Below are 8,983 nucleotides of genomic sequence, written 5' to 3' on the forward strand. Positions count from 1 at the left end.
GCGAGATTCAGTGTAGATAAGCACGACGAGAATCATGAAGAGGCCCCCAAATCCCCTCATTTGTACGAACATCCACAAACCCTCAACCCCAACTCATATCTGAGGAGGAAATGGTGTTTTTTGGATGTGTCTGGAAAGCCCACGACGTCATAACCGGCCCACCCTAGACCATCTTCTCCCTTTCTTATCTCTCTCTACCAATCACATGCATGTGCCTCGACAATTTGGAGGGACATTTATTTCAAAAAAGAATTAAAATTTATTTCAAAAGACAATTTGGAGGGACACAAATGTGTTTATAGACAAATGGTGGTTCAGAGTGAACACGCCTGAACACGGTCCGGACGTGTTCACGGACAAGTTGGGGCCAAATTAGCTCATTCCAGTAGGTGCTCTGATAGGGCCGAAATGTAACAACACTTCTGCTATTTTCCCTCAAATTTGGTTTTAGGGAATCCTCCACTTCTTGTCCTGATCACCAAACGGTCAGGACGCTGCATCCAGTTGCAAGACTGGCTACCGTAGTTGCAGGGATTTGCAAGTTTGAGTCAACCAAGTCGAAAGATAAGCTGATGATTATTACTAGTAGGGAAGACAAGAAGATCCCAGCTGAAACTGCGTCCGTGTGCTGAGGCTGCAAAGTTCAGACGCATGAGCTAGCAGGGAGCAGGTTTCACCAGCCATGATTCTTCAACATGAATTTGGAGATTAGGGCACTGGGACATTTGTTCATGCTGACTACTAGCACAGCGGCCTTTCAAAATACTGCACAGCAGCAAAAACTCATTTCTCTCTAGAACATGAATCTATGGTCAGTTATTCTGTGGTAGGCATAATTAATGCCCTTAAGGCTTAAGATGCATAGCCGGACAGCACAATTATGCCTAGGAGGAGCATATGAACATATGAGCACAATATACCTCACATATGCCCGAATGACCTCGGCAGTGACTAGTTTCGTTCCGTTAAATTACATCATTGATCCATTTTTCCCATGAAAAAGATAAACACGAGGAGTAAGGTACTTTCATCTGAGCATTCGTGAAGGGAAGCTCCATATCAGGATGGTGTCTGTGCACTGCAAATATGACAAGATGGTACCCAAATTAGGTAAAGTGCTAGTTTCAGCACTGAAGCATGCAAGTGTTCAGTGACATTTTACCAACTGATGCAACTTGTGGAGAAACAAGTCGAATTTCTTCAAGGATCAGCACGGGTGATGACTTGGTTGGTACTCGTAGATAATTGTAATCACTAGTCGTGAGAAAACATTTCAACTTGGTAGAATGAAACACGAGCCATAGGACATAACAGAATATAAACTGTCCAGTATATGGAAAAACTTAGGCAGTCAAAAACTACCACTCCCTCGGATCCATATTAACTGTCATTGATTTAGTAAGTTGTACTAAATAAACAACAATCAATATGGATCGGAGGGAGGACCTACCATTTGTTTCATATAGACAGGAGCGCCTTATCAGCCTTCGAATATTTCGTATTGTTCCATACAAAAGCTTTCTTCCAGTTCCACACACATAATTTTGATGAACACAAGAGACAACACTTCAGCTAACCAACAGATGAACATAATTACCATGCAGTTAAACTCTCAACGCCTGAATCATTCAGTTAACATTTATAGAGCATCAGGATCATTCAGTTATTATTTGAAGACCATAAACAACAATGTCTGGAAATCATTCACCAATTTTCTGATAACTAACAAAAGTTGAAAGACAAACACCTTACTAAGCCATTACTTGTGTGCATCTCTAATTTCCTTGCAAATCCACATGTTCCTTATACTTGTATATAATATGAGTAACAACAATAGCATGGTAAAAACGTGTACTCAGGCTTAATGCACTTTCTGATATTTAACCGTTACTCCTAAACAGTTCAGATCCATAACTTGCTCGCTATAGTTCTGGTTAATGTTATTAGCTGCTCATATCCACATTAGACTTGACAAAATTGGATAGCTCCAGCAACATTTGCATTTAGTCAACTGGGCTTTACTAGTGTTATATCAACTGAACATTTTCCCTATAATATTACCCACTGGACAATCTAACCAAGGATATCCTATGAAATTTTACAAGTAAAATAGCATTGCAACACCAATATGAAAAGACAAACAGCACAGCAGAAGAAGCTATTACTAGATCATCATCACCAACAATATAAGATAAGCTGAACAAGAACAGCTACATGAATCAATCAAACTACAGAAATACAACATAAAAACTGTTTCTGCTCCTACACTGGAACTTGCCTATGCAAAGATGATGCCATACTCCTTAATGGTGTCGATGACAATCCCGAGCTTCCCCTCGATCCTCTCGTTCTTCTTGGGCTCGTACGCCATGGCGAAGACGTCGGCGTCCATGGACCTCTCGGCTATGAGGCGACCGATGGTCCGGCAGGCGTTGTCGTCGATGAGGGACGGCAGGGTGGTCCTGAGGTCCTTGGCGTTGGTGGTGGCGACGGCGATGACCTTGCTGGTGCCCCGGTGCATGACCTTGGCGTGCACGAAGCGCTTGGAGAAGAAGACGTTGAGCAGGAACGGGCGCATGTACATGTCCGTGCGCTGCTTCCACGACTTGCGGTTCGGGCTCTTGTCCAACTCGCCGCGCGACCGCCGCGTCCACGCCGCTCGGACCACGAATGACCGCCGATTGGCCGCCGGTGGCGGCGAGAGAGCGAGGCGCGGTGAGAAGGGGATGCGGTGCTGGGTGATGGAGGCGGACCACGACAGGGACGGCGACCGGAGGAAGGAAGGAGGGGAGTGGCGCGTGGGGAGGACGGCCGTGGTGGGGTAAACGGCGGCCATGGGAGCGTGGGGAGAAGCCGGGCAAGAGCGAATGGCAGGAATGGGGATTTAGCCGAAGGCCACCTTATCCAGTACAGGGCCCAAAAAGGGTAGCAATTTCAATGGGTCGACCCATTTCGTCCGCGGCTGTCCGTTTGAGTCGGCGCGAACACAAAAAGTTTCAACGCGCTGATCCAAACAGACACGCGTTTGTTTTTCGTCTGCGCGTGATTTATTTCCGGCCCATTTTTGAATCGGATTTGCGTCAGCACGGACGCGCGACGGACGCGCGCTCGCCTACTTCTTTCCTCATGTCCGCTGATCTGTGGCACATTGGCTTCCCCTCTCACCTCCCCCACCCCCCGGGCCAACAAGCAACTCTCGCCCGCCTCCTCCGTCGCCGCCGACCATTTTTGCTAGCGACTCTTCCAGCTGTCGTCGCCTCCACATCCACCCAGCAACGCCGCCCCTCTCCTCCGTCGCCCTCCGCCGTCGTTTTGCCGCCGGGGAGTAAACTGCTTCCCACCGCCGCTTCCCCCCACTCGCGTACTTCTGTCCCCGGGCCTCGCCACCCCTGCCACATTCGACTGGCACGCTCGTCGGACGCCGTCACACTCGTCGGACGCCGGTAGGGCAGCTAGCTGGTCTGTGGGCACCGCGACTCCCCTCGCCGGCCGTCTCCTTCTTCAACGCCCGCAATCTGTTTGACAGTTTACCAAGGTACGAAATAGACTCCGCTGACGAGTTCTTTTTTCGCAATTTCCTTTGCCACTCCGATGATTCGTCGTCCGACGACAAGGAGGAGATATTGGTTGCCATGTTGGTCCATCACCACCTCAACAGCCAGCGGCCGTTGTTCCGTGGCTCCATTCCGGGCCACCTTCCGGCGTTGAATCGCAACCGAGAGAGCGGGCATTTCCTTCTCTGAAAGGACTACTTTAATAGAACAAACCCGTTCTTCAAACATCACAAATTCCGCTGCCGTTTCCGTATGAGTAGGCATGTTGAGGGAGTCCTGGATTAGGGGGTCTCCGGACAGCTGGACTATATCCTTTGGCTGGACTGTTGGACTATGAAGATACAAGATTGAAGATTTCGTCCCGTGTCCGGATAGGACTTTCCTTGGCGTGGAAGGCAAGCTTGGCAATACGGATATGTAGATCTCCTCCCTTGTAACCGACTCTGTGTAACCCTAGCCCCCTCCGGTATCTGTATAAACCGGAGGGTTTAGTCCGTAGGACAACATACAATCATACCATAGGCTAGCTTCTAGGGTTTAGTCTCTACGATCTCATGGTAGATCAACTCTTATAATACTCATATCATCAAGAACAATCAAGCAGGACATAGAGTATTACCTCCATTAAGAGGGCCCGAACCTGGGTAAACATCGTGTCCCCTGCCTCCTGTTACCATCCGCCTTAGACGCACAGTTCGGGACCCCCTACCCGAGATCCGCCGGTTTTGACACCGACATTGGTGCTTTCATTCAGAGTTCCACTATGCCGTCACAATAAGGCTCGATGGCCCCTTCTATCATCGGTAATGATGCGGTCCAGGGTGAGGTTTTCCTCCCTGGATAGATCTTCGTATTCGGTGGCTTCGCACTGCGGGCCAATTCGCTTGGCCATCTGGAGCAGATCGAGAACTACGCCCTTGGCCATCAGGTCAGGTTCGGAAACTTAAAATACACTGCCGACATCCGCGGAGACTTGATCTTCGACAGATTCGAGCCTATGTCAAGTGCGCCGCACGATCACGACGAGCATGACGTAACTCTGCCGTCGGACAATGTTCGGGAGATCGCATCTGAAACTACTCCGGCCTTCAATCCGGAGCAAATCGCGCCATCCGAGGACGGAGGGATAGACCCCGCCACGGAGGCCGCACTCTCAGTGGCGATGGAGCCGGATACTGACTTCACCCCTTACGAGAGCCATGTTGCCGAACCACTGGATTCATCTCCGGCCACGGACTCCGAGCCGCCTGCATCCGTGCCTATTGAATCCGATTGGGCGCCGATCATGGAGTTCACCTCCGCGGATATCTTTCAGCACTCGCCTTTCGACGATGTGCTAAATTCATTAAGGTCTTTCTCCTCGTCAGGAGAACCTTGGCCGAACTATGTCCGGCTAGAATGGGATGTGGATGACGAAGAAACTCACTGCCCACCCACCACCCACTTAGTAGCCACTATCGACGATTTAACCGACATGCTCGATTTCGACTCCGCAGACATCGACGACATGGACGACGATGCAGGAGAGGAATAGGAACTAGTGCCCATAGGGCACTGGACAGCCACCTCATCACATGAAATATACATGGTGGATACACCCAAAGAAAACGACGACGAGGAACGGGAGGAGACAGCGGAGGATGACCCCTCCAAGAAGCAAACAAAGTGTCGGCGTAGGCGCTGCTCCAAATCCCTCCTCGACAAAAACAGCGATAACAGCGCACAAGAAAATAACACTCCACTCGACTCTAGAGGAAACGACAACCACATTGCCCCGGGGGCAGAGCACGATGAAGCTGCAAACGGCGAACATAGTACGGATCCGACGTCCGAACACGGCGACACCGAGGATAAACCTCATCAAACCCCCTCTGGGGAGGAAAACAGTCCCGACGAAGATGCACACATCATCCCGGAAACGCACTTGGAGCAAGAGAACCTCCGCAGAAGGCTTATTGCCACAACGAGGAGTCTGGAGAAGCAGAAGCAAAGGCTTAAGGCCGCACAAAATACGCTCAACAACAGGTGGAACAAAGTTCTCGACAACGAAGAAAAGTATGGTGAAAGTTACCACACAAAGAGCTATCCAAAGCGCAAGCTATTACCTGAATTCGACGATGAGGCCTTAGAGCCCACACAACCGAAAAATAATACGGCCAACCTGCCGGATCAACCACCTTGCGACCGCGATAGAGCGGCTAACAAGGTCGCACATAAGTCAACACACGATCTATGTGAGGACTTGCGCCAAAAATCCAGTATGACCAGATCCATCTATGGATCTAGGAAGCATGCTCCGGCGCAAAATAAAAACCGAATACTACAACCGTCCGAACGCCATGATGCACCCAAATACAGGGGTGCCGCACACCCCCTATGTTTCACCGATGAGGTGCTGGACCATGAATTCCCAGAAAGATTCAAACCAATGAACATAGAGGCGTACGACGGGACCACAGACCCTGGGGTCTGGATTGTGGACTTTATCCTCCATATCCATATGGCTCGCGGAGACGATCTCCATGCCATCAAATACTTGCCCCTCAAGCTTAAAGGACCAACTCGGCACTGGCTGAAAAGTCTCCCCGAAAACTCAATTGGAAGTTGGGAGGAGCTCGAGGACACTTTTCGGGCTAATTTTCAAGGGACCTATGTCCGACCTCCGGATGCAGACGATTTAAGTCATATAATTCAACAGCCCGGAGAATCGGCCCGAAAGCTTTGGAACAGGTTTCTCACTAAGAAGAACCAAATCGTAGACTGTCCGGACGCCGATGCCTTAGCAGCTTTCAAGCACACCTTCCGAGATGAATGGCTCGCCGGGCACCTCGGCCAAGAAAAACTGAGAACAATGGCAGCCTTGACAAGCCTCATGACCCGCTTTTGCGCGGGCGAAGATAGCTGGTTAGCCCGCAGTAGCACTAGCGAACCAAGCACATCCGAAGTCAGGGATGGCAATGGAAAACCATGAGGCAATAAAAATAAGCGTCGAAATAAAGAAGATAGCCCAGATAATACGGCGATAAACACCGGATTCAGGGGCTCTCGACCAGGTCAGCAGAAAAAGCCTTTCAAAGGCAGTAGAGATGGACCGTCTGGCCTAAACAGGATCCTTGACAAACTATGTTAGATCCATGGCACCCCCGATAAACCTGCAAATCACACCCACAGAGAATGCTGGGTCTTCAAGCAGGCCGGTAAGCTAAACGCTGAATACAAGGGGGGGGAGACACCAAGCGAAGACGAGGACGAACATCGCTAGCAAAGCACTGGAGGACAGAAAAAATTCCCACCAGAGGTTAAAATAGTAAACATGATCCATGTAACGAAGAGGAGAAGCAAACGTGCACTCCGAGACATACGCGCCATAGAGCCCGTCACCCCTAGGTTCAACCCCTGGTTGGCCTGCCCGATCACTTTTAATCGCGGGGATCACGCGACAAGCATCCGGCATGAAGGATTGGCTGCCTTGGTGTTAGACCCAATAATAAACGGATACCATCTCACACGAGTCCTTATGGACAACGGTAGTGGTCTAAATCTGATATATCAGGACACAGTCCGCAAAATGGGGATAGACCCGACAAAAATAAGCCACTGTAATACTACCTTCAAGGGAGTAATACCAGGCCCAGAGGCCTGCTGTACGGGCTCTCTATTACTAGAGGTCGTATTCGGTTCTCCCGACAACTTCCGAAGCGAAAAGTTAACTTTCTACATCGCTCCATTCCGAAGTGGCTATCAAGCACTACTCGTAAGAGCAGCTTTCGCTCGTTTTAATGCAATACCGCATTACGCTTCTCTCAAGCTTAAGATGTCTGGTCCACGTGGCACCATCACAGTTAGTGGAAATATTGAGCGTTCTCTACGCGCGGAAGAATATGCGGCAGCTTTAACAGCCGAGCACTAGACGGCCTCACCAACCAGAAAAGATGACAGGTCGTCAAGACCACGGACACGGTTAGACAAGTCCGGTGCATCATTACATATACATGAGATTGGTTTGATGGTCAAACCATCATAGACGGTACCAGGGGCTTCCCGCGTGTAATCAGGCCTAGTTCGGCTCAACTTGACTTATCTTGAATTTTAATGGTTTATTGATAATAACCAATTTTCTGGCATGGCAACTTTCACCTAAATTCTTCTCTTTTACATATGACAATCGTGCTACACCCGTTCAGGACACGGCACAATGGAGATACAGGCGCAGACGTGCAGCAGGGACCCTCTCAAAGGTTTCTTTTCAGATTAAGACCCTGCGTAAACTTTTTTTACTGTCTCTTGTTGTTCACATCCTTCGGATACTCAATACAACCGAGAAGAATACTGACGTTCTTGGCATGTGGCCACATCAGGATATTGCACGTACCTATACACTCGGGGTTTATTATTAGGGGCATTGTTCAGCCCGGCATATGTTATAAAGACCGAATACCTTAGGGAGTGTTCGGCGTCGCGAGTTTGGCCTTATATGCATCAGCTCCGAATCATGTCTTTGGTCAAATGTTGGGTTTGTCCGGCTCCCATGTTTTGGTACCTTACGTTCCGCTATATCGGCTAAGGTAGCACTGGGAGAACTACTGCAATTATGCACTGGTTCATCCGGATGAGCACCTCAGTAGAGAAAGCCGAAAACTGACTGTCATGATAATGCGCGAGACTGGTCAACCACTCGATGACTTAGCGGAATCTCTGGGACTCCTTCGCATTAACGAAGGGCCGTTTCCCGGTCATGTACGTATGCGCCCCGTATTCGGACGAGCGCAGAAGTACCAGGGGCTATATAGTAGTCCCACCGTCAAACTCCTCTGACTAAGTGAAAGTGTTAAAGCAATTAGTCCGATTGCCTTGTTCGCTGCGCTACCACCTCCTTCATGGACCAAGATGTTGGATCAAGTGTGAATACGCGTTTTTTGCGAACACCCCCGCATTATATGCGTGGGGGCTGAAGCCGACGACTGCAATCTTTCAGGTTATATACATATATACATAAACGGCCGCACAAGAGGCATCATAATACTTTCAGGCAAAAGTATAAACACAACCTTTATAATTTAAATAAAACATTGTTTTTACAATGGGAATACATGTCACTAGAACATAATATTCTTCGAGCACTGAGCCTTTATCGAACGAGTGCCTTCAAGGACTTCTTCAAAGTAGTGCTCGGCTGCCACTCGGCCCACGACCGAACCCTGTGTTGCAATAGTGGTGGCCTCCATCTCTGCCCAGTATGTCTTGACACGGGCAAGTGCCATCCGCGCACCCTCTATGCACACCGACCTCTTCATAGCGTCGATGTGCGGCACAGCACCAAGGAATTGTTGCACTAAACTAAAGTAACTATTCGGCCTTGGCCCTCCCGGCCACAGATGATCCACAACAGACCTCATGGCAAGTCCGGACAACCTATGTAGCTCGGCCCA

At 49.4% G+C, this 8,983-nt stretch overlaps 1 protein-coding gene across 2 annotated transcripts; it reads right to left on the reverse strand.

Annotated features, from left to right (window-relative positions):
- Positions 1-906: 906 nt before the first annotated feature.
- Positions 907-2,905, reverse strand: LOC125514177 (39S ribosomal protein L18, mitochondrial). Of its 2 annotated transcripts, XR_007286301.1 has the most exons (3): positions 2,279-2,905; positions 1,163-1,254; positions 907-1,078 (listed from the first exon to the last, which is right to left on the reverse strand). XR_007286301.1 is itself a non-coding variant. In XM_048679450.1 (2 exons), the coding sequence occupies exon 1, from the start codon at positions 2,834-2,836 to the stop codon at positions 2,279-2,281; it is 558 nt and encodes a 185-aa protein (XP_048535407.1). In that variant the 5' UTR covers positions 2,837-2,905; the 3' UTR covers positions 907-1,078. The 2 variants fall into 2 exon arrangements, 1 of the variants encoding a protein (XP_048535407.1); XM_048679450.1 differs by lacking the exon at positions 1,163-1,254.
- Between the last annotated feature and the right edge of the window lie 6,078 nt (positions 2,906-8,983).

The sequence above is a fragment of the Triticum urartu genome, chromosome 6 (assembly GCF_003073215.2).
Source record: "Triticum urartu cultivar G1812 chromosome 6, Tu2.1, whole genome shotgun sequence".
Taxonomy (NCBI): Eukaryota; Viridiplantae; Streptophyta; class Magnoliopsida; order Poales; family Poaceae; genus Triticum; species Triticum urartu.

Coding starts and splice junctions, on each gene's coding strand:
- LOC125514177 (XM_048679450.1), bottom strand. CDS start 2,836: ATGGCCGCCGTTTACCCCACCACGGCCGTCCTCCCCACGCGCCACTCC.